The sequence below is a fragment of the Cyclopterus lumpus genome, chromosome 22, assembly GCF_009769545.1.
Source record: "Cyclopterus lumpus isolate fCycLum1 chromosome 22, fCycLum1.pri, whole genome shotgun sequence".
In the NCBI taxonomy this organism is placed as follows: Eukaryota; Metazoa; Chordata; class Actinopteri; order Perciformes; family Cyclopteridae; genus Cyclopterus; species Cyclopterus lumpus.
In genome coordinates, this window is record NC_046987.1 from 5476269 (window position 1) to 5504049 (window position 27781).

Consider the following 27781-nt stretch of genomic DNA (forward strand, 5'->3'; position numbering starts at 1 on the left):
CCCTATCTCAGTGTGTCCACTGTGAATGCCTGTCAAGACGCAGCAGCTCTCAAACGATGGAAGGTGACACACAGAGACTCAATCTGAAGAGGGAAGTGGGGATTATAGGAGCGGTGTCATTCATTGCTGGAACCATGATAGGATCCGGGATTTTCATATCGCCCCAGTTTGTGCTGTCAGCCATCGGCAGCCCCGGGGCCAGCTTTGTTATATGGTCTTGCTGTGGGTTGATAGCCTTGCTTGGTGGGCTCTGCTACGCCGAACTGGGCACAGTCATACCAGAGTCTGGAGGAGAATATATCTACATTCTGCGGACAGCAGGGAGAGTGGTGGCCTTTATGTTTGTCCTCAGCTTCATCGCTGTCATGAGGCCTGCCAGTGCCACAGGAATTGCCCTGAGTTTGGCTGAATACGTCGTGGCCCCCTTTTACAGCGGATGCACCGCTCCACAAGTCGTGGTAAAGTGCGTGGCTGCAGCAGCTATCATGGTGCTGGCCACAGTCAACTGTCTCAGCGTCCGCTTGGCCACCACCATCCAGGTGGTTTCCATGGTCGTCAAACTGCTGGCACTGGCTGTGATCATATTGGGAGGGGTTGTGATGCTTTTCCAGGGACACACTGAGAACTTTGATAACTCCTTTGAGGGAACATATGTTGATGTCAGCTCCATTGGCATTGCTTTCTATCAGGGCTTGTGGTCCTTTGATGGGTGGAACACTTTGAATTATCTAACCGAGGAGCTGAAACACCCAGAAGTAAGAGTTTACTGTTCATTAATCATCCATTTAAGAAGACATTTATGCTGTTGGCAAATAGAGAGATTATATAAGTATGCAATGAACATAAACTGTAGATCTGTAATCAAGATCTTACATCTTTCCCAATCACTCTGCTTATTGATTTGAATGAATGAATTACTCATTGAACAAAACAAGAAATTGGCCCCACATATTTTTAATCATATATTCAATATTAAGTCACAAAGTGGAAGTGCAGAAATAAGTTATAGTGAATGGAGTTGACGGCAGTCTGCAGACTATTTATTTTTAGTCACATTTTAGCACTGCTTCCTGTAAACCAGATCAAAGCAGAAAAACAGGAAAGCCACATGTTGCTCCGGGGTGAAAGGGTAATTTCAGTTCCCCAACTGTTTACTGTAAATCTACTGCTAGTTCGATATTGCATAGTACATGTCTAGCATTGTGTCTTTGAGGAGACAGCCGCTCTCAAAAAATGGAGGGCAAAACACAGAGACTCAATCTGAAGAGGGAAGTGGGGATTGTAGGAGGTCATTCATTGCTGGAACCATTATAGCCCCAAACCCCCAAAACATAGCCTCTTGCCCACAGAAGCTAATTTGTCGTTAGACCGATAGCCAATGGGTTTGTGATTGGTTGTGTTACGCTGATGCTTCCTCTCACCCTGCAAAACTTCTTCTCCCCCCCCCCCCATCCCACCCAATGTAGGGTTACAGGCTATGGAATGTATACCTTTAGGTAAATTCAGGTACATTCAGGTGCTGGACATAATATCAACATAATTGGATTAATCAATCCTCAAATAATAAAGTGAGAAAAATAAAATGGTTAATAGCTAAGGAAAACAAGAAAACTAAATTTAAATAATAAACAATTACAATTAAAATTAAATAAAACAAATTAAATTAAGGGGGGGGCAGGGGAGACTGCTCACTGTTGCTATGGGACGGATAAGGGATCGACATTAGTCTTTGTCGAGAGGTTCTTGTAAGGAGTCGTAGTAGTCTAGAAAAGGTCTCCATACTTTATCAAAGGTTTGGGAGGAATCTCTGAGTATATTTAATCTTTTCAAGTGTCAGGAAATACATGACTTCTTTGACCCAGTGGGAGAACGATGGAGGGGCACGTTGCTTCCATCTAAGAAGGATCAAATGTCGAGCAAGGAGTGTTGTGAAGGCTACGACCACATTGGCTTCATTTGGTAAACGGGTACAGAGTTCCTCTGGTGTTAAGTCAAAGAATGCGCAGGTTGGGTCCGGGTCAAATTGATTTGCAAACATCTCACTATAAGCTTTAAAAATACTTATCCAAAAGGTAGAGAGTTTCGGGCATAGCCAAAACATGTGTAACAGGTCTGCTGGCTGGCCTTTACATCGAGGACATAACGGATCAGAGTTAGGGTACTTTTTTGCCAGTCAAGCATTAGTGTAATGAGCCCTGTGTACCACTTTCAGCTGTATCAAGTTGTGTTTAGCGGATGTAGATGATGTATATATCAAGTCTAAAATAGAGTCCCATTGGTCATCTGTTATAGCCACTCCAATATCTGAATCCCAGGCCATTTTTAAATGATCCAAGGAGTGTGGGTTGATATCGTTAATGAGCTTTTTATGGCCATTATGATTTCAGCAACTGAGATCCTCTGATACGCTAGGGATAGTCAAATTATCAAAGAGAGCACATGAGGGCCCAAGGTCATTGTTAAATTCTGAGGTGTAAAGGTTAGAATAGAATTGTAAAAAGGCTATATTTATGTCCTTATGGTCTATCAACGTTTCTCCTGTGTCTGATTGAATCTTTGTGATATGGTGGTAGCCATTTGGCGGGCTTGCATAACCAGTAGTCTACTCGATTTATCTCCAAATTCATACACCTTATGTCTGGATTTTAAAATGAGACGTGTTGCCTCATCAGTAGATAGGAGATTAAATTCAATTTGGAGTCTTAACCGTTCCTTATAAAGACCTGCAGTCGGGGAATGAGCATATTTAGAGTCCACATCCAGGATCTGTTGGGAAATTTCGGTCAGTTTGTAGTTTTTTCCGTTTCTTGATAGTAGAGGAATAAGCTATGATTTGCCCGCGGAGGTATGCTTTAAGAGTTTCCCATAATGTAGCTTGCGAGATCTCTGGGGAGGAGTTAGTCTCTAGAAAGAATTGTATTTGGGCTGAGATGAACTGCACAAAATTTTCATCTGAGAGTAAGAGAGGGTTGAGCCTCCAGACTCTGTTTGGAGGGGGGCGGTTTGGGAGGTAAAACTTCTTTAAACCTAACATTTGGTGCATGGTTCTCTTGTAATGCTACCTTACAGCTACCCCTCTGGCAACATTGCAAGACTGTTGCCAAAGCTCTTGAACACATTTCACTGAAAACCTTTTTTCAGCAAAACTGTGTAATATCTGACATACACAAAACATGTGCTCAGTGAGGGAGCTTCTGACCTTCTTATCAATCCGTAAAATTGGCCTCTGCTGTTTCAATACAAGAGTGATCATATCCAGATAAGGGATCACATGAGATAAGATGTGAGTTTGGAATAAAGAGCTGGACGAACCGTTCAAAGGTTTACAACTATAGTAGATTTAATATGAAATCTAGGTAACACATTGAGCTGTTTTTATTGTTTCTCATCCAGTTATTGTGTCTTAGATGTGTATATCAGGGTGAATAACAACTACAGTACTTTCATCATTGTCTCTCTGTTCTACGTGACGACATGGCAATCAAGGAACCCGAAGCTCTGAAAATGAAGCGGGAAATTGGTCTGATTGGAGGTGTTGCCATGGTTTCTCGAACTATGATCGAATCCGGCATATTCATGTCCCCACAGTTTGTACTGGCATATGTGGGAAGCCAGTCTGGTGATCTGGGCTCTCTGTGGAGTTGTAGCTATGTTTGCAGCGCTGTCTTATGCTGAGATTGGGACAGTCATTTCTGAATCTGGTGGGGACTTCATCTACATACTGAGGATCTATAGTTCATGTCCGACTTTCTTTGCAGCAGTCACTTTTATCATGGTCGTGAAGCCGTACGGCATTGCAGCTGTGGCTATTAGCATTGCAGAGTATGCTCTAGCTGTCTTTTACACAGGCTGCCTTCCTCCTCAGCTGGTGTTGAAGTGTGCTGCAGCTGTGGCTATACTGGTGTTGCCACGGTCAACACCTTGAATGCCCAGATTGCCATCAAAATCCAAGTGGTCTTCTTGGTGGCCAAGGTGCTGGTGTTGACGTTCATCATAATTGGAGGAATTGTGAAGCTCACACAGAGCAGCAATGTCATTGTGGAAAATGTGAATGTTGAGAATGCGTTTAAAGGCACACAGTACTCTTTAAGCACTCTAGGGTTGGCTTTTTATCAAGGACTCTGGTCTTACGCTGGCTGGTACAACTTGAACAATGTCACGGAGGAGCTGAAAAGACCGGAGGTGAGGCTGTGAAGAGCTGGGTGGTGCATGTGTGAGTTAACAGTTAGCATTGGAAGTTGCTTTCAGATAGAACTGTCCCTCCAGTGACCCGGCAGACGATACCTTGATAAAGATTATGCAGGACAGATGTGTCCCATTGGTCACAGGTGTTAGTGTAAGTTCCACAAGGATGCTCTGGATGGCAATTATGTCCTGCAATTATTTTCTTAGCTAACTGTGATAAAGGTGTGTGCCTACCAGTGTTGGTATCATGTGGATGTTTGCAGATCACACAGACAGTTTTTAATCACCATTTCTGTGGATCTGGTCTGTATATTTTGTGATTTAAAGTTTAAATGGATAATTTAATTCATTCATTCATTTAATTAAATTTAATTAAATTTTCCAAGAAGACATTTTATTACAAACATCTTCAAAATAAATGTCCTCTAAATCCTTTTTAAGTTATTGACAATGATTACACTTATTCGCCAGCTTCAACGAAGACATTGGGAGGAGAAAAGAGCTGCAACATTTGTGCTTTTGCTGAATATTACTGAAAGACTTCAGAACCGTCATAGAGCTCATTTAAATCACTTTTTCTTTGTGACGTTTCTTATACTGTTGCTTTATTTGGGAAATGTTTGGGGCCAAATATTTGAAACATGTTTGCGGAGAAAGCATGAAAATAGTACCAATGTCAATAAATGTGTTCAACCTGAAATTCAATGCATTATTCCAGCGTATACATCGTGTGAGCTCGTACACATTAACCGGAACATAAAAACTATGGTTTTCCTCCAGGTGAATCTTCCTCGGGCTGTTGTGATAGCCATCTCTCTGGTGACTGGCTTATATCTGCTGGTGAATGTGAGCTACCTGACAGTATTGACGCCGAGAGAGCTCATGTCCTCAAGCGCGGTCGCAGTAACCTGGGGGTAAGACAGCACCTGATGTCACGGACTCTGATAGGCTGATAGTTTGACTTTTCTAACTTATAGTCTTCAGGCCCAGGGAGTCTTATCAGAGTTCACACAGCTCCCTCTGAATCTTCCAAAACTCTTCATACAGCTTCCACATATGCAGCAGTGCTCCCTGAGACCTGTACTTTGATGTGTAAAATCCATTAATCTCAAAATACCTGTTTAATGTCCCACTGTCATCGAACTGGAGCAAAAGCACACCAGGAGATCTTACCATGCATTTATTAGAATAGTTAATTAAACACTTCACGGGAACACAGTTAAATGTCAGCAAATATGAGAGCGTTCATAAATTAATAACTTGAACTGAGACAAAAAGAGAATCGGAATAATCGGAATATCCAAGCCCTGTGATACACTTTCTTTGCGTAACAGACGTGTGTGTACCTCTTGAAAATGGGGAAGGGTGCGGTTGCAGCTTTTGTGAGAACGTCGCCCTTTCTCCCCACAGGAACAAGGTGCTGGGAAGCTGGGGCTGGATCATGTCTGTGGCCGCGGCGTTGTCGGCTTTTGGTTCACTGAATGGGACGTTCTTCAGCGGCGGCCGCGTGTGCTTCGTCGCTGCTAGGGAAGGACACATGGTGAGAGGCCCTTCTTGGGAGTATATTGTCCAGCATTGGACCGTTGACCCAGAGTTTCAGCCAGACCCCTGTTCGCTTTGTAGCCAGGTATTCTGGCCATGGCTCACATCCACAGGCTGACTCCATCTCCGGCCCTGATCTTCACTACCATCGTCTCTCTGCTGGTGCTGATCCCCGGAGACTTCCAGAGCATTGTCAACTACTTCAGGTGAGTACGATGTTTGCATGTATGCAGCGTTGGCGTTTCTTCTGCATTACTTGTATAAAAAACTGTTTGTATTCGTCTGACATTCCTCTTTGTTGCCGCTGTCAGTTTCACCGCCTGGTTTTTCTACGGCATCACTCTGTCCGGACTACTCTATCTCAAGATCAAGAAGCCGGAGCTCCCCAGGCCGTACAGGGTCAGTGAATACATTCACTCTCATATTAAAAAAAGTCTCTTTTTGTCAACACTGGAGGAGAATCACCTTGCTTCTGTCGCTTCCTCTCTCCACAGGTTCCCATCATACTCCCCATACTGGTCCTCATTGTAGCAGTATTCCTTGTGCTGGCACCCATCATAGACAATCCTCAGATTGAATACCTCTATGTGACTTTATTTATCTTCAGTGGAGCTATAGTTTACATACCCTTCATTCATTACAAGCTCTGCCAGGGGCTGTTGACCAAGTTAACAGTGTTCCTGCAGCTGTTCCTGGAGGTCGCGCCAGCAGAGAAGAACCTGTGATTCGGGCAGAAGAAGTGAAACTTTGCATTTTACATTCAATATGAACCGAGCGTTGACTCCCGTTTCTCAGTAGTACGTGTTGGGTTGTATGTTTGACTGTCTTTGAATTTGAGCAATCTGATATTGTGTTCCGTTTTTGTCAGGGGCGCTTTGAGCACTACCAGTATTTGCAGATGATCTTAGTTAATTTAGAGAGCACATATGAAAATAAATATGAATACAAACTGCAAGGTGAATGCTCTCACTGTCGTAAGGAGAACCTTTCATTTCCAGGTTCCAAATATAAGATGCATAAATGTACTTGAAATATATTGTGCAACAAGAAAGAAACAGGGTTGTATGTTCCAGTTTATTTTGTTTTCTTGAATGGTAAGACATATTTGATTCGGGCCAGCAGGAAGAGTTCTTAGTGACGGGGAACTGCACAAGATATGAACACTGGAGGAAGATTGTTCTGTTCTGCAAACACACCGATAGCAGCATGTAAACAGTGTGCGAAAAGAAAACAAGGCTTGTCTCTCAGCTATTATTGGACCTTTTACTTTTCATCTCGTGTCATCATCGGGTCTACACCTGCAAAACTATTGATATTCCCATCATCCTCATGTTTTTGTTGTATTTAGAGTCTGTATGTTAGCAGTTGTGCGGGGCTACAAGATCAGTCATGAGACAGCTCGATGGAGCTGGCATTGCTGACACAAATTAGATTTTTTTTTAAATTTCTTAAATAAAAAATAAACACTTGTACGGATTATGTGAATAAAAGAAGAACAGTTTATTAAATAGTTGTTATCCACCAAAAAGATGAAACAAGGCATGGCCAATTCATAGTGCAACTTTCACATGACAAAGGATTGTTCGACACAGAGCGGGGAAGGGAGAGAGTTGTGTTAGAGCGTGTGTGCGTGTGAGAGAGTGTGTGTGTGTGTGTGTGTGTGTATACACAGACCAAATTTCTGTATGACAGTTTTCACTCAGTCAATCTAGTCAATCTGCTGTTTGTTTGTTTAGCTTCACTATTCTGTTACCTGACAATTTTAGCAGTTTTATTTAGTTCCACGTTTGGGCGTCTCAGAAAATAATGATAATAATTATGAGCTATTTCGAACACTAAAATAATGTTGCAATGTTGAGATAGTCTGCCCTTAATAACCAGTTCGTTCTCATTTAACCATCAAAGTCCGAAAAAAAAAAAAAAAGGTATTAAATGTGAGTGTGTTCAAGAGTCCTTTTCCCCTCCCTTTTCTTCTTTCTCCAAACTCCAGTTGAAGAGTCATTCAGCTCCAGCTTTCTTCTCAACGCCGTTATTAGCGCTTGACTGGCTTTCAGCTGTGTCTTCGCAGCACCGCTCCCCCGTCCCACTCCCACCGCCTCCCAGGGTCGACCGGTGGTACAGCATTTGGAGCCGCTCTGCGTTCATGTATGCGTCCTCCGCCCCCTCGCAGCACCGAATCCACGACTGAGGAATGGCCTCAATGCCATAGTGGGCCCCGGCGATGGCGCCCGCCATGCAGGCTATGGTGTCTGTGTCCCCTCCCAGGGCCAGGCTGTACGCTATCGTCCTCTCCAGGCCGCCGTAGTTTGCCGGGAGGCATTCTCTGGGCTGCAGGCAGTGGAGGACGCAGAAGATGGCCGTGGGGACTGAGTGGAGCGCCGCAATGCCGTTACCTGGGAGGACAGATGGGAAAATGTTCAGTTACGCGAAGTCTGGGAACATTAGATTAGAGGGTGAACTGTTCACAGGAAAAAAAATTTGAAATAAACAAAGCCGGGTTCATTTGGGGCTGCAACACAGAAAACAGTTCCATTACCAATGTTGAAACAATCCAATCGCTCAGTCCAAAATTAAAATCTTTAACTTAACAAGAGCAGCAAGATGTAAATATTTGTTCAACTACAAAATGGGAGTTTTCAAGATCCCCAATGAAGAAATGGAACTCCATCCTGCGTTATCCATGTGTTATCATAAAAACAGTTGGATGGAGGTGAAACAAACAGTTGGTTAATCAAATAGTTGATTAAATAGCAGAAACATTAAATCTGCAACTACTTTAAATGGATTGTTGGATGGACAAAACAAGCAATGTGAATAATCAACTTGGGCTACAGAAAGCTGTGACAGGTGACATTTCTCATATTTTAAGACCGAAGATAAATTGTTCAAATAATTGGCAGATTAATGCCCAAGATAGTAACAGTAAAAATAGAGTACTGGATGTGTGATACGGGAACCGCTAATGGAGGGACAGCAAAGGATTGATGGGTATTAAAAAACATAAATGAAAAGTCAAGAAGTCGAAGATGAACAGATACTGACCCAGCTCAGAAATGACCTCCTCTATGCTGACGTTGCTCCTGTCCATCAGGTCGATAACTCTATGGAGGCGCTCGCAGAATGGCTTCTCTGCTTCTTTTAGGCTGGACGGAAACGTTGAAGGAAGAATGACGGGAGAAAATAAAATATGTCAAATGAACATCCGGTTACATCTCTGACCTCTTAGAGACAGACACTACTCACATTCTGGCATCGTTGCGCGTCTCTTCGTTGCCCTCCACTTCCTCCATCTCCTTGATGAGCTTGCTCATGAACTGATGGGGCTTGTCTATTGCCCCCCGCAGGGAGAGGTGGACGGCTAACGCCTGAAGCACTGCCCCGTTATAACCCAGAGAGCAGGAGTGGGTCAGCATGGCACCCTGACGGGCGCACTGGAGAGGAAAAAGGAAAAACATCAAACACAAAGTCTGCATCCGACAAGTCAGGGGTCTTTACCTAATTTGGGTCCTGGTGATGTGGGACTTCACGTGGCATAAAAATTACCAGCAACTTCTAGGCTTGTGTGTTAGATATATTGTTTACTATTCAAGAAAAATGGGAATTGAACTCAGTAGGCTGAATGTTTCTCACACAGAATTACTGAGACAATAACAATTCATAAAATGTGTACACCTTTAGCATGCGTGTCACCCCATGGATGCCCACCGCTCACCCTTTTCACATCATCCCGATCCGGGAAAGCCAGCGCAAAGGGAGCCGCCCTCATGGCTCCCCCGTTCCCAAAGGAGCCGCGCCCATTAAACTGGTCCTTGGCCGGCTGGTACACGTCACTGAGCTGGGGGGAGGACAGCTTCTTCAACACCTGGATCACTCCAGACCCGTAGCCACGACCCGGGGACATACTGTACTCCTTAGCGAACCTAGAGGGGTGAGACACCACAGCTCCAGTTTGCGTGTGTGTGTGTGTGTGTGTGTGTGTGTGTGTGTTACCCTCCACTCATTTGAAAAGCCTTCAGACCAGAGAAGCGATTGGTATCGGCAGTGTGCTCTTCACACAAATACCTGCGAGCCATGTCCTGCTCATCAAAGCCGGCACGGGTGAGTAGAGACTGGACCACACAGCGGGCCATTGCGGTGTCGTCACTGTACTCAAGGATACCTAACACACACATAGAAACACAACAGCTTGCATCACATATCAGTATTACTAGAGTTTACGCACTGTCTGCAAATTGGAGAAATCAATACATTTGTTGGTGGCTTGTCAAGTAAAGTGTGTATTTTAAATTGAAGCGGGCGCCTGTGGAGGTCCTTCTGGGTACCCATAACTGGTGAACATTTCCTATTACTTTGATGTATTGCTGGAAGGTAGAATGAATAGACGGGAGTCATTCAGAATGACGACAGGATTGTCAAGTGCTGGTAACGCCGCTATGTAACACCGTAGTCACCATGACCCCCATATTAACATCAGGTGTCTTGAGTAATGGCGGGTGACTACATCCCTCCTGCATACGTGATTTTAGGACCTAACGTTTGACGTGCAATGCATCCCGCTGCTATCAGTGCCACCCTGTAGTGCGGGGACGTGATTTCATTTCCGGGCATGAAATCCCGTCCTTCCACTGACCATTCCCTTTGGTCTCGTCGTCCAGGTTGCTCAGGTGCTGCAGCACGCTCTCCATGGGGACCTCTTCAGCGCCTTCAAACTCTCCGCCGACGCAATCTCCCAGCACCGCCGCGACCAGCGCTCCCCTGAACCGGGACAAAGACGCCGGGCCCCCCGCCGCCGCTCTCGCCGTCGCCATTGCCATTCATTCGCCGGTGAAGAGACTTCTCAATGTACGCTGAGGAAAGCAGCCCGCGGGTCGGCCGACCAGACTGTCTCACGGAGAGAGGAAAGGGAGCGACGATAAAAACAATAACAAATGTCCACTCAAACTCCGCCTCTCTGCCGTTTCCTGACAACGCTCTGATGGCCCTTTGACCCCCGCTGAGCGCGTCGGCTTCCGTCCGCAGAGCGGCTGCTGTGGTTTGTACATTTCTATAAAGGGAAATACGTTCAATACCGCAGTGGATGCAATACATGCAACCAAGTTTGTGTACAACATTAGATTATATTTGGTGCCTGGTGTTAAAATGGGGACATCAGTAGATGTGCACGTGTGGAGTGTTTTGCTATTTTGTTACCACCGTGCTCACTCTTCTCGTGCCCGCCGCGTGCGCAGATAACCTCATACTTACGGTACAGTCGTGCGTTTGTTGAGCTCGCCCCCTGCTGGATTGGAGCTTTGGCCCTGACAGGACGAGGCATGACTCGTTGTTAAATGGCTCAATAATGTAGAATCGTGGGACATGTAGGACAAAGTGTAGGAGGAGTGTCTTCTCTCCTTGTGGCTTGGTGTGTTTAAGACAATTTAACTCGATAGTCCGCATAACGAGTAGTCAGACCACAGGTGGTAGCTGGCTGCCTGGTCTAATACAACTATAATCGGGTAACATCTACCCTCACTTTGGGGTTATGTTTCTGCTGCTTAGTGATGTGAATTGTGTAGTGGTTGATTGAGATCGGTTTGTCAGATTGTGGGAACATTTTATGGATGATGTGAGTGTTGCTGTGCGTCAAGCTGAATAAAGCAGTGCAACCACGAAACTACAATCCTCTGGCGGTCGTTCATTCCCAGTTCCGAGGACAGGCAAAACTGAAATTACCGTAATGACGCTGATAGAGCAGGGCGTATTTTTCTGGAGACGACATTTGAAAAAGCGGGGTTAGTAATGTGGTGGTCTACATGTGAGGACTGGAAAAGTAAAAGTCAACAGGCATTTCTAAAAGAAGACCACGCCTGTAAGAACATCATTATACTTTTACCAGGAGCAAAACACCACCACTGACAACTTTCTACTATGTCGGAAGCAAAAGACGGAGAAGAGCCACCCAAAAAAACGGTAACGCTATGTCTTCCCCACCTTCTTCTTCGTTGTTTTTATATTTAAAGGACTAAGTGGATATATTGGCAGACATTACATATAGTATGTATTCTGTTTTAATTAGTGCATAACGTTAATCACTTTAAACTCTGAATCGTTGTGCTTTCGCTAGCTTAGAATGAGCCCTTCATATCCACAAGAGATATTGGCCCTCTTGCACGGAGCCCGCCATGTTGCACCGCCATGTTTCTACTGCACCCCACAAAGGACAAACTAAAGATTAAAGTCTCTAAACGAGCCTTTGACGTGTTTACACTGAAGTGTCTGCATCGGCTGCATGAATGCACCAGCTGGAAGCCAAAGAAAAAGAGGATAGAGTGGCTGCTGATGCGGCCTGCGCATCTTGTGAGTAGTTTGAGAACCCCAATGTTGACAAATGGAGGATCATACTTATTTTGTTAGAACAAGAAAAAGCAATAGAGCGTAAACCCACACCGTCAAAGAAGCTCAAACGCGAAAAAAACAAAACGAAAGTGGGACACGTGACCTTTCGCAAATAGAAATCGCTGATGAGGGACACATGTTTTCAGAGTGACGCCGAAGTTGCCAGTTTCTTGCTGAACTCGAAGGCCACCGTAGGTTCTTCTACAGCCCGTGGTCAATATAGGCTCAGAAAGGTACAGTTTGTTACAATCTCCAACCTCACCGCTAGATGTCGCTAAAGGCTCATTTAAATGTGTCGTGTTTTAAAGTAAGTTATATTCAAAATCATACGGTGTAACTTGTGTGACAGTTGCTTCTGCGACCCTTTTAAATTCACTCCGTCTCCTCAGGGCAGCTTCCTTTTTATTAGTAATGTTAACGGAGCTGCGTACTGGATTTATTCCCCGAGAAGGGTTAGGGAGCAAAGCGTCTGCAGCGTAATTAAAACATGGCGGAGTCGGAGGAATTTAGACATAAAAGATTAAAGGTAAGAATTAAGAACATATTATAATTAAAGCAACACCCGGGCGCTACACTAAATTGGTCCGCTGACATAATACATAATACATGTAGTTACTGTGGGCCAGCTGGTCGAGATGTGCACGTTGGAGCTAACGGTAGCTCGCTAGCCCAACGCAACGAGCTGCTGCACTGATGGACGACCAGAAGCGTCTATAAGCCCGGCGATGTGGTTCTGTGAAAACCGACATATTCCATAGGATATGACGCGGGTCTTTGGATAAGCCCCGAGAGCATATTTACTAACCCAGCCCGCAGCTGTGCAGGTTGAGAACTGGCTCCACGGAGCAGTAAGTGGATATTTGGGGTTATGGGGCTTGGTGCGACGCCTTCTCCATCTCGGACAGCATTAGGCCTGTTATCATTATCATCCATATCATAGCTAGACATTGATAACACGTCACGGTTCGTGTAGCCAGTTCCCTTCAAAGAGAGATCCTCATCTCACACTCATAACAGTAGGACAGAGAAAATCCATTCTTCCTTCCCAGCTTAACATTGCAACACACTGTAGATTAAGGTGATGTTTGTGCATAGCACTGTCACTTCTGTGTTATTACTTATGTTGTTATGTAATGGCTTGAAATTGGCTTGTGTGGAAAATGTCTGTGCTATTGGAGGCTGTCTGTGTGGAGTAAGGGCACTTGTTGGGCAACTCGTGTCAGCAGTGGGTGGAGATGGACCTGCACTGTATTCCATAAAGGTGAAGATGGAAAAGAGCAATAGTTTATGGGATTACATCCAAGGTCACCACTGATGTTACAAGTAACCATAGATGCACCAGTGCTTATCTTTCGATCGCCTAGTGCTTAATACGAACACACATTTGAACTGAAAAACACAGTTGGGATGTACAAAAGGCCCTCCTCCCTGTGTGCCGCTCAAGTCAGGTCCAAGACCAAGAGTTAAACACCGTCACATTGTTGTCTGGAATAATGTTAGTCTGAGGTTTGTGGGACGTTTACAAATCTGATGGTTCTTTAAGTTAAAAAATAAATCAAGAGTTGGGCTATGATATAAAACAGGAATGGCTCTGTGAATGTATGGTTTTCTTATTAAGAAGAACAGATAATCATGGTGTACACATTGGTATCTGGGACTAGCTTCTATGGGATTAGGTGACTATGGGTAGAAATAGAGAGAACTGTTTGAACTGAGATCATTTTAAATCGGCGTCGAAACACTGAATCAATACATGAAGTTTATTCTATATTTCACCTGAAATAATAAAATACAACTTTGACTAAATTGATCATGGTAAAACTGAATAGATGTAACAGTGTAAACAAATGTGACTGGAAACGGATGAGTGTTTTTATTCCTCAAATGGCTCTGAGTAAAGAACTGTGTGACTTGTTTTGTAAATATTTGAAGATATAATTAAATCTATAGTATTTATAGTTGAGGTAACAGTTTTTCAATAATTCATATGTTGTTACTTTGACACTTTGAGTTTTAAAGCAGTTATTATGTTTCACAGTGAGGAATTGAAGCTCAAAATGCATTATTCCTTGAGTGCTAAACAGAAAATCCTCAAAACCTTTTCTTCCCTTGCAGCACGAGGAGCGCCTGTCCAGAGTGTTTGACGAAGTGATGGGGCTTGGGGACTTTGCTGACTCCTCCAGAGGCTCTGCCAGCTCTTCCCCAAGTGGAGGTCAGGACGAGACAACGGCAGTAGACAAAACTTCAGGACAAGGGGAACAGCAACCGATGGAAGAAGAGGACCACAGCAGTAAAGTAGAAAAGATGGACAAGGGGATGGGAGAGTCCTCCTCTCCTCGCAGTTCCTCCCCTTCCACTGTCCGACCCTCCTCGTTTATCATGGGAACTAATGAAGGAGGAGGAGGAGGAGGAGAAGGAGAAGGAGAAGGAGAAGGAGAAGGAGAAGGAGAAGGAAGTGGAAGTGGAGGGGCCGCATGTGATGACGCACTAGATGGCCTTCCTTCGTTTGGGCCAGAGGAGGAAGAGGAAGAGGAGGAGGAGGAAGAAGAAGATGATGATGATGATGACGACGACGACGAAAAAGAAGAAGAAGAAGAAGACTGGGATTGTGCCATGCAACTGGACAGGCTGGAGAATGCTGATGCAAAAAAAAAAAAAACAGTCCAACCAGAAGTTGGAAACAACGCAACTCCAGGCAAACCCTCTGCCCTTCAGCCCAGAGAAGTGGAGGAGGAGGAGGAGGAGGAGGAAGAGGAAGAGGAGGAGGAGGAGGAAGAAGAAGAAGAGGAGGAGGAGGAGGAGGAGGAGGAGGAGGTGGTGGAGGAGAAGAAGCAGCAGCAGGAGCAGCAGCAGCAAGAGAGGGAAGGGAGCACAGAGTCGGCTAACACCTCCCACTCCTCAAAGGACCACACACCTGATAACAGCCGAGGTAAAGAAAGCTGCAGGCACATTAGAAAGGACAAGATTGATCATAACACCATAATTTACACGTCAAGTTTAGTTCATTTGTCAGAGAGTGAGTGTGATTCAACCTGTTAAACGTGTTGCATCGTGTCCTCTGTGGCTCTGGAGGGGGCTTGACCTACACTTGTTTACCTCGTAAATTAGACTTAGAAGCTTGGAAAGTTACTTCCGAGTTGATTGCGTTGCAGTACCATAAGCTGAAAAGCTCACTGGCGTTTGCTGTTGTTATCAGAATCGGAATCAGCGTTATTGTCCATGTGTGTGTGTGTGCACATACATGGAATTTGACTCCGGTTACACATACGCTCTCGTCGTACATACATATTTAAATAACAAATGACAGGATAAATATAAAAAGACATTAAAGACAACAGAGTAACAACATGTATGTACAATATATAAAAAAAACAACAACATGTATGTACAATATAAAAACAACAGTGATCATGACCAGTTCATAACAACACACAGTGGCGTTTCACATACTACAAACACTGTAGCAGCATGTTCACAGGTAAGAGTTGGATAGTATTTAGTGGGACGGAAGTGCTAATAAACAGCATATTGCCACAGCTTTGTACTGTTGATGCACAGAGCAGCCATCTTGGATTTTTGAGGTCTGGCTTGGTGTGGGTCGTCCAACTTTCGAGTCGAAAATTGGCGTTTGGACGGCGTTCCAGTTTGAAATTTCCACCTGTGTGTGTGTGTGTGTGTGTGTGGACGTGGTCCGTCTTCACAGCTCAAATGGAATGCAGCAGAAGTCGGGATATCTTGGCCTCTGAGTCAGTGTTGACAATTATGAAGGTGCAGTGGCCTTTTAAGTGACTTTGGCGAGTCATCACATGTAGTTTGAGAGAGAGAGAGCTCTCTGACTCACTGTTTTGCATTATAATCCCATTTAGTGGGATTTCGCAGTCTCATTTTCTTTGCCAGGCCTCTTTCCTTCTTCGCAAGGAAATGACACCAGGCTGACAATCCCCGTGCAAAGCAAAAAAAAAGTTGCTTTTTAAAAGTTGTTATTATTGCACAATGTTAAATTGGTATTCACAGCATGTATAACTAGACTGTTGAACAAGTTTGAAGGTTGTCACATGAAAAAGCAAGCGTTGTTTGTTTAGTTTCTCTCTATTATATTCTATAGGATGTATTCTATCTAAGGTTTTCTCTTCTACCCTTCTGTCAGATGGAAGCATCCTGACCCAGACAGAGGAGACTGAGGATAGCCAGGAGGGAGCGGTAGGGCTCTGGAAAGATTGTCATGCAACTGCAATTCCAAAATCTTTGCACCGTCAGCTGGTAATTCTGAATACTCTTTTATCATCTCAGAGGTCAGAGGCAGCGCCGATGGAGGACAGTAACCCCCCGTTGTCAACTACAATCAATATTAAAGACGAGCCCATCGACGAAGGCTACGACAATGCTTTACTGCCTCAGAGCTCCATCAGACAGATCAAAGAGGAGCTGGAGAATCAGGAGGTAGGTGTGGGCGGAGAAAGTTATGAACATGCATCTTCTGTATATGTCCATTACCAGGTGTAGATTTGTAATATTTATATGTATTAACGGGAGAGGATATCACCAGAATTCGAATGACATATTTGAATTGAAGCTGCTGACGGCTCATATGTGTGCTGATTGTAGAATGTTTTCATAGCAATAAAGAAGCTATTCTTGTTGTCTTCAAATCAATCATTTTACTATGACATGCAACAGTCCTGCCTGGAAAGGCCCAATTAACCAATTAACCCCAACCAATGTGCTCATTTCAGGAGGAGCTGCGGATCAGCTCCGTCTACTCCGTAGGTGGAGGGAACGCCTTTACGTCCCCTACCGGTGAGCTAATTTGCTTTTCATTTTGTTTGTAGTGTTCATCTTGTGCCCGGTTCATGTTCACGATAAGAAAGTGACAATAGCAGGAAACTAACGTGGGTTGTTGGTCAAAGTCTGTGGCTTCAAAGCAGCATGAACAGGAAAAGCTGTGGGCAGTTTGGTTCCCGCTGGCATTAACTAATGGGTTAGTTTGGCCACACTCAAAGGACCATACCAGTGACTACTATGAATAACTACTCTCCTCTTGTTTTTGCTTTTGTATTATTTTGCACTTCTTCTTTTTTTGTATCGTAAAAATCAAAATCAAATGTCAGGTGGTACACCCACCTTTTTAAAACACACACACATCCACATTTATTACTCCCGGTACTTCTGGTTTGACCTGTAAAATAATCTTCTATGCTGGCGCTAAAATCCTCCTGTGTAGTTGGATCGGTTAGCAGGACCGATAGCCTGCAACTTTGTCCACTTTAATGTGTTGCACTGAAATCAGGATGACTTGCCACACATGTAGGTTCCTACACTGCATTGTGTGTTTAACTTCGTTAAAATGGTCATGATTCCCTCGGTAATATCTATTTTATATTGCTGTGAAAATATCTCTTTCAAACAAATGCATTTATTCAAATTTCTTGCCAAAAACTATTTTTTTACAAGATGACATGATTGGTTTTTAACTTACTAGAAAGAGCTTGAACGCATCATAATGTAACTCGAGCTGTTTGCTTCATTATTGAGCCGAGTAGGACTGCAGCCCACTTCCACGCTCTAAATGCTTGTGGGAAAGTTTTTATTTTTTATTTTTCGAGGAATCCCCCCAGCCCGATTGGTAACCAGTAGATCTTTTTAATATTAGACATTTTCTTTTTAGACAAATCCTAGCTTTAAGTGTACCTTTTTTAAAGCGTTACTAACTACTGCATTCAATTAAGATATTCCCGTTTGGGGGCAGTGGTATTGTGAAAATTGGTTCACCAGCGCAATAGAGCCCTTGTTTGTTCATGCACATGTGTGTTTATTATTAAAAGTATTCAAAACATATAATTTCTTCTTCTTTACCAACCTTTCTCCCCTCGTCCAATCAAGTTCCAACAGCAGTCCCAGCTCCCCCTACGACGACCATTTTTATCCCAGGTAGAGGTGCTGTCCTACAAGCTATGACTCCCTTTCCTCTCAGACCACCTGCCCCAATCACGAGTTCACTACCAGCTCTGGTACCAGCACCCCCACGCCCACCTCCGCCCTCCGTTTCTGGGAGTGTTCGCTGCAGTGGCTGCTCTAAGGTACTGGTGTGACTTAGTCCTGCGTAACAAGAGCCCTCTACATAGACATGCATATTATTAAGGAAACACTGTTATTAATGCCAAAAGTTTGAGAGTTAACACCAATCAATGCTTTATGCATTGTTATTGACATGGAATCAGATCTGTTAATCACATGATTGTCATATATTACATCTTTTTAATTGGGTGTTTTAATGTTTCATGGTTTTGTAAATGGTCGTAGGTTCTGCTGAAAGGCCAAACGGCGTTCCAAAGAAAAGGTTCCACGCAGCTCTTCTGCTCCACGGTCTGTCTGACCGGCCACCTGCCTGCAGCCAACAAGAACAAATCCTGTTTCCAGTGCAACAGGTACATCTTTGTTTTTCCACTTGACATTAGTGTGAAGTCCAGCTTTCATTTAGCTGCTCACAATGTTGTGCTTTTCTGCTTTAAAGCAAAGCTATGTTTATTTTAGGTGATCGTTTCGGTCGGCATATATATATATATATATATATATATATATATATATATATATATCTATCATATATTTTTCCGCATGACTTCAACACTTTATTGGACGAGGAACCATATATAGTCATTTCCGAACGCTTTACTAACGGTGTCCTTCCCGCGCCTCAGTGAGTTCAATAATCATGGTCTTCAATCAGCACAGATCCCCCCACGTCACTGCACCCGCCTTTGTGGCATTTGACCAATCAGCAGAGAACAGGTGCGAGTTTGATTTTCTCTTTTTTCCGAATCCCGGAAAAGACGATTTTGCAGCTCGACTCAGTCTACACTTTCAATCCAAACAACGAAATGAACCATGGTAAGTTGATGAAACTCACACATGTTATGCTTGAATAGTTGTGCTGACTGATTACGTGCGTGTTGTTTGTGGAGGACTTGGTGAAATGAGTGAAATTATGGCATGAAAAATGTGGGCACCATATTTGATCATATGCCCGGTTCCCGTAGAAACTAGAATTGATATGGAATGTCCATTTATGGACATGTGACCTATGCAGTAACAAGCCATACTTGGTGTATTTTCTTTAAAAAATAAGGCAATACAGCTTAGAACTTTATGTTTAATGTTGTCAAAGTGTTGTATTACACTATACAGTGATTCAGAGAGAATGTTAAACCATTTATAGAAATATTCAAGCAATAAATGGTGAATATGAGTGATTTGTCGAATTATGACAGTATAACAGTCATAATTTCATGTGTTTAATTATTTATTTTTTATTTCAAGGCAGACTGTTATTGTGCCAGCCCACCCTGCCATCAGTGATAATGAAGATCATCGGCTGTGATGATCTTCTTCATCACAACCGATGTGATGAAGAAGTGACGATGACGATGTAGCGGGCCCTGACTTTGTCCTGACTGCCCACGACGTTCCAGGCCCAAGCGACATGAGCCCCTCTGACAAGAGGAAGCGCAGGCAGCCTGTAGTGGAGGCGCTCCAGGACAGTGACAGTAAAGGAGAAGGAAGATGATGATGATGATGATGATCAGCCAGCACCACAAGCCAAGAGGCCATGTAAATCCAGTAAGTCAGCAGCCAGTCCAACCACCTGGCACAAAGTTGACATAAACAACAGAGCCCTGCCTGCATACCAGCACTCCCCCCCTGACTACATTGAAACCCCTTGTCAGTACTTTACGAGGTACTTTGACACCAAAATCATCAGGCACATCACCCACCAAACAAATGTACACGCTGCTCAGAAAGACATCAACACAACGTTCACCACAAATGAGGAGGAAATTATGACCTTTGTGGCCATCCTCATATACAGTATATGGGGGTCGTTCCGCTCTCAGCCGTTGAAGACTACTGGGCCATGGAGACCAGGGTGCCTCAGGTTGCCAACATGATGTCATCTAAGAGGTTCATGCTGCTGAAAAGGGTACCACAGCCATCTTTGCTGATAACCTTTTCAGCAGCCCGGAGCTGGTGCGTTACCTCCGAGATCATAACTGCAGGTACACAGGGACAGCCAGGGACAATAGAAAAGAAACCCTCCACTCAAGGCCGTCAAGGAGAGGGAGAGACTGTCCCACGTGTTACATGTGACTACGTCACCAGTGATGATGGGATACTGGCCGTCAGGTGGAAGGACAACAAAACAGTCACTTTGCAGACGTGGGGGTGGAGCCGATGTCCTCAGTCATCAGGTACTGCAAAGAGACAAAGAAGTCTGTGAGCTGTCCAGCTGTCATCAAGAGTTACAATGCCAACATGGGGGGCATTGACAAGAGTGACATGGTCCACCTCTACCGCACCCCCATGAAGTCCAAGAGGTGGTACATGCGACTGTTTGCCTACTGCATTGATGTCAGCCTCACAAATGCCTGGCTCATGTACAGGCGGGACTGCAAGGCCCTTAGTGTCTAAGGCCCGCCTCTGAAGGGTTTCAGACTCACGGTCTTTAGGCCAGCAGCCAGAGGCCAGCCACATCTGGCTCCAGAAGGAGCTCATTGGACTCTTACAATAGCCTGACCAGCATTGCTGAAATGCCAAAGCCTGTCCGGGGACACCACACCCCAAACGATGCTGAGCGGTTCGATCTGTCCCTCTTGCAGGTCCCTGTCTATGACAAACGCCAGACCTGCAAGTACTGCAGCAGGGAAGGCAACATCATACGGTCGAATTTGGTTTGCAGGGTCTGCAAGGTCCACCTCTGTGTAAACAGTGAGCGTAACTGCTTCATCAGTTACCATGAATACGTGGCCTAATGTTGTGGCCTTATGTTGTTGTTGTGTATGTTGACTGTTCCAGTATCAGTACGTGTTTGAATCTTTTAATTTTCTAAAAGAGATGTTTTAATGTTATTAAAATACATGTTCCTTTCACCTTTTTGTTTGTGTATTTCTTGTATTTCTTTAATATATACACTTCTTGGATTTTCTTTACCACAAACGGGCAAGGAACCAAATATGGTAACTTTGTTGATGTTGATTTTCTACCTGAAAATTAAATAATTTTTTTAAATGTCACAACAGTAAAACAGTATTGTTATGTCCTCCATTAGCACTGTAGGGTTGATATTTTGAATTTCAAAGTATTTCAATGAGTGCCCTATGAAGGGTTTAATCTTTGTCCAGGTAGTAAACTTGATGCATTTGAGTTTGAACGCATAATGAAAAAAAAAAAAAGAAAGCATGTCAATTTTTAACTCTATACTTAACTCTTCGCCCTCGATTGCCACTTTTGTATGTTCCATCCCATAACCCTGGCTACTGTGTTTTACTCTCTGCAGGGACATCCTTCAGCCCAGGGACATGATCACGATTCCAGGAGACGACAGCACCTTCATCAACTTCTGTAGCCAGTTCTGCCTGTCCGTCTTCAGACAGAAGAAGAAGCAGGCCGACAAGATCCCTGATAAACGGGTGGAGAGGAAGCCAGAGAAGCCGCCTGAGAAACCAGTGGAGCGGTCGCCTGACAAACCCGTTTGCAGTGTCTGCAGAGTCTCTAATAGGGTAAGAGACGTGAAACGCTAGCTTTTACAGGTTGTGGTCAAAATGCCTGATGAGCCAAGTCAGTGGTAATTACCCTGTTTTTCTACGTCTTTGTTCTCCGGTTCTACTTTTCTTTTTTCTCCTTACAGCAGATTGAGCATGAGGTCACCCATCAAGGTCGTCTACACAGACTCTGCAGTGATGCTTGCTTTGTAACTTGGCGCAAGATGCGGCACCTGGCGATGAACTGCTGTGAAGGCTGCGGACTTTACTGTAGCAGCAGCTCAGGCTCCTGTCAGACGCTCACCATCGACAGATCTCAGCTCAACTTCTGTGGTCCAACCTGTATTGGCACCTACAAACAGGTATGCTTTTGTGGAAAAGATTTTAAAAAAGATATATATATATATATATATATATATATATATATATATATATATATATATATATATATATATATATCATCTTGTATAGTTCCTTTTTAAAATCAGGATGACTGTAACATTTAGGCCAGTGGTTCCTAAACATATTTCTGTCATTCTCCCCTTTTTGTCAAGCAAATGCAAACCTCTTGAATAACCACTTGTGATTTTGCATAGAATTGCAGAAAGACCGTTGAGTGTGCCTACTGTCACAAAATGGCCATAGTGTCTTTCACCATCATGGAACGAGATCAGAGGGGCAAAGTCCAGCTGTACTGTTCATCTCCTTGTGTGGAGCGCAGTCGACCACCACGACACGTCCTCACTGGTAAGGCGACACGCACGCAAACACACACACACACACGTGCCAAGTTTAGAACTTGGAAGACGCTTCTAATCACCTCGGTGACCACAGCAGTCTCCAAACTGTTGCACAACAATTCCCCTCAAGATGGATAAAGTGTTAATCTTACCGTACTTTTTATTTTTGCAAGCTGATGGTGTCAAACAGTCCGTTCGTTTGACCCTTTTCCCCGTAGGTACTGCATTCCCCTGCTGCCTGTGCAAGGTGTCGGCTGTTCCTCAGTACCATCTGGCCATGGTGGACGGCACCATTCGTAACTTCTGCTCCTATGACTGTGTTTGCATATACAGGGTAAAGGCACCAATAGCATACCAACTTTTGTGTCCAACAAATTGATTGTTGACGGCTCGTCTTGTGGATTTGACATTGATGTCATTTCTCTCACCGCGTCCTCGCAGAAGTCCGGGATCACCTCTCAGCCGGACCTTATCAATGGAGCCTCTATTCTCAGGGACTCTTCCCTCAGAGACGCCCCCAAACCAGGGCCCTCTGCGGGAGCGAGCTCAGTCCCTCCCATCCCTCAGGACCACCCATCTTCAGTCCCTTACCAGGGCCACCATCACAGTCATACCTCAGTGCCCCCACTGGTGCCTCCCTGCCCAGCCAACTCCTCCCCCTCTGTCCCCGGGCAAGCTCAGGCCAGGACACCTGCTGGTCAGCCCCTGAAACCAGCGGAGGGCGGGCCCACCGACACCTCCAAGCTGACCTGCCATCAGTGCAGCAAACAGTTCAACACAAAGCCGCTGCTATTCAGTCTACAAGTAAGGAACACAGCTCACATGCTGACTCGTGTATATACGGATACTTAAGCCTAACCCTTATGCATGACAAATGTGACTCATCAACTTATCATGATGATGATAATGATGATTTCAATGCTCCTGGTTTTCTTTCAGGGTCAGATTTCTATGTTCTGCAGTAGGACGTGCTGTGAGCAGTATAAAACCCAGAAGAATATCCTGATTATGTGTGAGTTCTGTAAACAGGAGAAAGTGCTGTTTGACACCATCAGCTATAACCAACAGGACCTGATCTTCTGCGGTGAAAGTGAGTAGACACGGTTTTGCTCCTTTTAGCTTCTCCTCTGCATTGTTATTCCCGTCACATCTGTGGAAGAATTACTGCCATAAAGGGATAGTTTGGGTATTTTGAAGTGGGGCTTCTCCATCGACGGTGTATCTACAGTAAATGGCGGTCAACAAGCCCCCAGTTTGGAGAAACGGAGGAATAGTACCATGAGAGCAAAGTCATGTACTTCTGCGGGCCGGATATTTAGATTCCACAGATAACACCTAAGAAAATCAATATCAGTTTTAAGTGCATTATTTTTATAATATTTACACACACAGGGAACTGAAGCTACTATATCCATCTAGGCTCTATTAAAAGCTACAAGACTCAATTAACAAAAACAGTTAATGTTCCTCGCTGCTGGTCTATCGCTGCCTCGATCAGTTGGTTTGTTAGTGTTTTTGGGTGACTTTGGGGAATCCTAACTAACTCTTTATAAAACACCAAGCTAGGAAGGTGCACTAAATAGATCAACAGATCTCTGCCAGGTGTGTCTGCAACGACCACTGCTGTATTGTGGGATTGAATGAGTACAGCCCGCAAATGGCGACGTAAAACACACCTCATTCAAACTAAAGAAAACAGCGTGTACATGTGTACTGGTAATTCTGTTAGCTGGTAGCCAAACACAGCGAACTGCCACTTTGACCTTCCATACTCTCATTCAAATAATATAATGCCCGTCCTTCCTCTGTTCCAGGCTGTAAGCAACTTTATAAACACGACCTGACAGCTCGTAACAAGGATCATTCTTGGCGTCCCTGCACCTACTGTGCCGGCATCAGCCAGAAGATGCTGCACAGCCACTACGGAGGCAAGATGGAGGAGTTCTGTAGACCCCACTGCATGTCCCAGTACACTGTGCTCTACTATGGGGTAAGGAGACTGGTGTCCCATTACACTGTGCATTGTTAGCCATTGAACCAAGGGGAGTGCCGTACCTTGTTCAACAAGGTTATGTTTGAGTTTTTTTTACTTTCTTCATCTTCTCTCTCTTGCTCCTCCTCTCTTGTCCAGATGGGTCGATGTGATGGTTGTCGGAAACAGGGCTACATGGCTGAGAAGCTGCAGTGTTTGGGTTCAGTCCGTAATTTCTGCAACCTGCCCTGCTTGCTGCAGTACTGCTACCTGCACTTTGAGACGAGCCGCCCCACCAGCAGTAACGGTACTGGAACGGCCCCGCAAACACCGTTTGGTAAATTGTGTTACTGCATCGGTGTTTGTACTGTATGAGTAGCAGCGCACTCGGGAAGGGAATTTCTTCAAATTTGGTTGAACTGAGTTTAGAATTTAGTGGTCAAAGGTCAATGTGACCTCACACATCACGTGTGTGAGGTCACATTGACCATCACTCAAAAATGCATACACTAGTTCTGACAATTTCAGACAAATGTCTCATGGGATAAACTGATGAAGTGAAAATATAATTATAGTCGGTAATTATAGCTTGTTTTGTTTTATTCACAACCACAGTGGCAAATATGAATTTACTTCAAATGCCACTTTGTTTACATAATGGCAGTTATGATGAGGATTGAAGTTGGTTGAAAGATTTAACGTGTTGCAAATATCAATACATAATTTCACAGCAGTTTACGACTTAAGACATCGGAGCCATCTTTTCAAAAAGTGAGGAAAATAAAATTCTGTGTCACTGGAACTGTGTTGGTGTGGTTTGATCAATATGATCGTCGGCATCCAGCAGATTCTGATTTACAACCTGATGAATTCACTGAAGAACACAATATCGCCTTCTTCAAACCGACTTGTGACCACTTGAAGTAGCGCCCCTCCATTCCGTATATTATTTTTCAACACGCGGGTGGGAAAACCTGGTGCAGCGGAGTGCAGGCAGCATACGGTGCAGAAGGAATGGCCTTGGATCTCTATCGGCTGGTAATGAAACGGCATGTTGGCAAAGACGCTGTCGACCTTTTTTGTATTTATTCAGCCAATGTACGCATGATTTCATCAGTGTAAATCATTTGCAGTGCTGTTGGTACAGAGGGAAGTTGTGTTTATGTGCACATGCAGCTTTGTTTCTGGTCAGCATGAGCGGCATGTGCCATTTTTGTTTGTGAAACTTTAAGAAAGGAGTGAAAACCAGAACCCGTCAGCACAAACCGGCACCGTGTTAGTCAGGTTACCCAGTGGGAAGAGAATGGAGGGGGAAATGAAAAGCAGTGCTCTCTCATAGTCAATGACCAACACTGTTCTAACCGCGGTTTGTTTCTCTCCTCCATCCAGCTCCAGCGCAGCCCCAGCACTCTTCCAGGATGAATCCCGTCATAGCTGATGTCGTGTCACTGGCCAATGGCTCTGCCTGTCAGCCCAGTGTGTCAGCAGATACTGCTCTTACTGGTTCGTTATATATCAGCAAACAGTTGTTCTACATTCATGATATGCTTTACTCACAATGAGGTTTAATGCAGCGCTGTTACATTTGTACTCCTCTTTTGTAGGAGCACTTGCGACCTCCAACGTTGACGGGAAGAACCTAGACCATGTACGTTCTGTGTGTGTGTGTGTGTGTGTGTGTGTGTGTGTGTGTGTGTGTGTCTCTGTCTTAGTGTCTTAACATAACATATAACTGTAGGTCTTCCCTCAAATGTTAAAATGTCTGTTTCCAGGCCAGTACACAGACTGATGCCATGCGAGTGCCAACGCCCCGTCGACGTCAAATGAAGAACAAGTCGGTTCTGTGTCGGCCCTTCACCATGGACCAAGAGAGCATGTGCCAGCTGCCCACACCCTTCGATGATTTAACAGGTAACTACAAAAACAAACAAAAACAAGTTGGGTAGTTCAGCTCGTTCAGACGGGCCACAGAGGTGTCCAGGTTTCAAATGGTGCTCGTGCCATCCGAATACCAGGTGCGCGTATCATCTACTTACTGCACATTGCTCATACAGACACAAGCATTAACTATTTTAAATTGATCGTGGGAGAATGTTTTCCTCTTGACCGTTCACATTATATATCTGCTGTCTCTGTACACACTGCGATGCCGCTGGATCTTCAGTCCTGCTTGGTGTGCGGAAGAATCTCTCAAACATCTCCTTGCGTTTCATTGGTCAAACCATACGGCTTGTGGTTTTAACGGGTTAGGTCTCACTACGGGGCAGTTGCTATGTTTTTATATTTTTCCGATGAGTCGTATCAAGTTGAATCAAGAAAAAGACAACCTTTAATCTTAGTGCTTTGTGAGGTATGATATTGTGACAAAGATGATATTTTACATTTTGTTATTTAAAAAATTGGTTAAAGATGAAACTGGTCAAGACTAACTACTAAATTTCATTCATTTTTTTTTTTGTTGGGGTGTTCATTCAATTATTCGTTGTTCACAATAAGCTGTTTCAATAATTGCACCAGCTCTGCTAGATAGCTCCTCTCAACCTGACAAGCCGTCTGCGGAAGCATCCACATCCCCAGCGCCGCCAGCAAAACCTCAGGGAGAAACTCAGCCGCGTACCGGCGTGCCGGCGCGCCTGACCGGACGACATTTCCTGGCCATGAGGGAGACCAACTCGGACTGCAAGGTCTGCTCGCAACACAAGAGGAAGAGAGTGGAGGAAGAGAAGCAGGAGGAGAAGAAGAAGAAGAAGAAGAAAAGAAAAGAGGAGGAGGAAGAGGAGGAGGAGGAGAAGGAGGATGAGGAGCCAGGGAGGAAAACAGAAGAAGAGTCGGAGGAGGCAAAGGGGGTGAACTCATGTGACGCGAAGGACGGGGAGAGCAAAGAGGGGGAGCACTCGGAAGCAAAGCATTGTGAGCAGAAGAGTGGGACAGTGAGGAGGCAGACGTCGTATTACTGTAAGACGTGTTCAGGAGAGCCCAGCCTCTGTCCTGTGCCCTGTTTTGAACTCTACCACACCAGACTGATCTACAAATCAGCCCCTGAACCGGAAGCACAAGGTGAGCCTCCTGAATGACGCAACACTTTTAAATATATAACAAACGGCTTTTTAAAATGTACCGTTTGTACCACAGTTGTGCCGACTATTCAAGGATTCTTCTGCATGTAAATTGCAATAACTGTCACTCAATTTAAAGGGATAGCTCAGATTTTGTTGGAGTGGGTTTGGATGAGGTACTTAGTCAGTTTATTACCTTTTTAGTACATGGCGTTCGGCAAGCTCCCAGTTTGGAGAACCAGCAATGGAGCAAAGCAATGTTCTGCTCTGAACATGGGCAGCAGCTAAATGTATTCAACGCTTTACGTCGCCATCAGACAGCCCTTTGCGATGGGGAATCTTAAGCTGTAGGCTCCGAGTCTCCATTGACAAAAAACG

General features: G+C 44.4%; 4 protein-coding genes across 4 annotated transcripts in view; 3 read left to right on the forward strand and 1 right to left on the reverse strand.

Annotated features, from left to right (window-relative positions):
• LOC117751335 (b(0,+)-type amino acid transporter 1-like) lies at positions 1 to 7203 on the forward strand. Its single transcript, XM_034563138.1, has 6 exons — positions 1 to 755; positions 4966 to 5099; positions 5596 to 5725; positions 5809 to 5933; positions 6039 to 6126; positions 6222 to 7203. Exons 1-6 carry the CDS (start codon positions 57 to 59, stop codon positions 6450 to 6452), a joined length of 1407 nt encoding a protein of 468 aa, XP_034419029.1. The 5' UTR covers positions 1 to 56; the 3' UTR covers positions 6453 to 7203.
• Positions 7204 to 11843, reverse strand: adprs (ADP-ribosylserine hydrolase). The gene is made up of 6 exons (XM_034563140.1): positions 10358 to 11843; positions 9790 to 9886; positions 9440 to 9647; positions 8971 to 9158; positions 8770 to 8870; positions 7204 to 8120 (listed from the first exon to the last, which is right to left on the reverse strand). Exons 1-6 carry the CDS (start codon positions 10539 to 10541, stop codon positions 7726 to 7728), a joined length of 1173 nt encoding a protein of 390 aa, XP_034419031.1. The 5' UTR covers positions 10542 to 11843; the 3' UTR covers positions 7204 to 7725.
• The window catches only part of LOC117751543 (zinc finger MYM-type protein 4-like), a 23719-nt gene continuing 7725 nt past the window's right edge, over positions 11788 to 27781 (forward strand). Inside the window, exons 1-19 of the mRNA XM_034563461.1 lie at positions 11788 to 12063; positions 14218 to 14826; positions 14941 to 15031; positions 16250 to 16302; positions 16393 to 16542; positions 16836 to 16899; positions 17983 to 18179; positions 18403 to 18527; positions 21431 to 21653; positions 21782 to 21997; positions 22232 to 22382; positions 22594 to 22709; positions 22817 to 23179; positions 23315 to 23465; positions 24190 to 24365; positions 24507 to 24684; positions 25737 to 25850; positions 25952 to 25995; positions 26120 to 26258. Of these exons, the coding sequence (XP_034419352.1) occupies positions 11902 to 12063; positions 14218 to 14826; positions 14941 to 15031; positions 16250 to 16302; positions 16393 to 16542; positions 16836 to 16899; positions 17983 to 18179; positions 18403 to 18527; positions 21431 to 21653; positions 21782 to 21997; positions 22232 to 22382; positions 22594 to 22709; positions 22817 to 23179; positions 23315 to 23465; positions 24190 to 24365; positions 24507 to 24684; positions 25737 to 25850; positions 25952 to 25995; positions 26120 to 26258 (3322 nt within the window). The 5' untranslated portion in view covers positions 11788 to 11901. The remainder of the gene's footprint in view (positions 12064 to 14217; positions 14827 to 14940; positions 15032 to 16249; positions 16303 to 16392; positions 16543 to 16835; positions 16900 to 17982; positions 18180 to 18402; positions 18528 to 21430; positions 21654 to 21781; positions 21998 to 22231; positions 22383 to 22593; positions 22710 to 22816; positions 23180 to 23314; positions 23466 to 24189; positions 24366 to 24506; positions 24685 to 25736; positions 25851 to 25951; positions 25996 to 26119; positions 26259 to 27781) is intronic.
• The window catches only part of LOC117751338 (histone H3.v1-like), a 3557-nt gene continuing 2049 nt past the window's right edge, over positions 26274 to 27781 (forward strand). Inside the window, exon 1 of the mRNA XM_034563141.1 lies at positions 26274 to 27404. Within this exon, the coding sequence (XP_034419032.1) occupies positions 27005 to 27404 (400 nt within the window). The 5' untranslated portion in view covers positions 26274 to 27004. The remainder of the gene's footprint in view (positions 27405 to 27781) is intronic.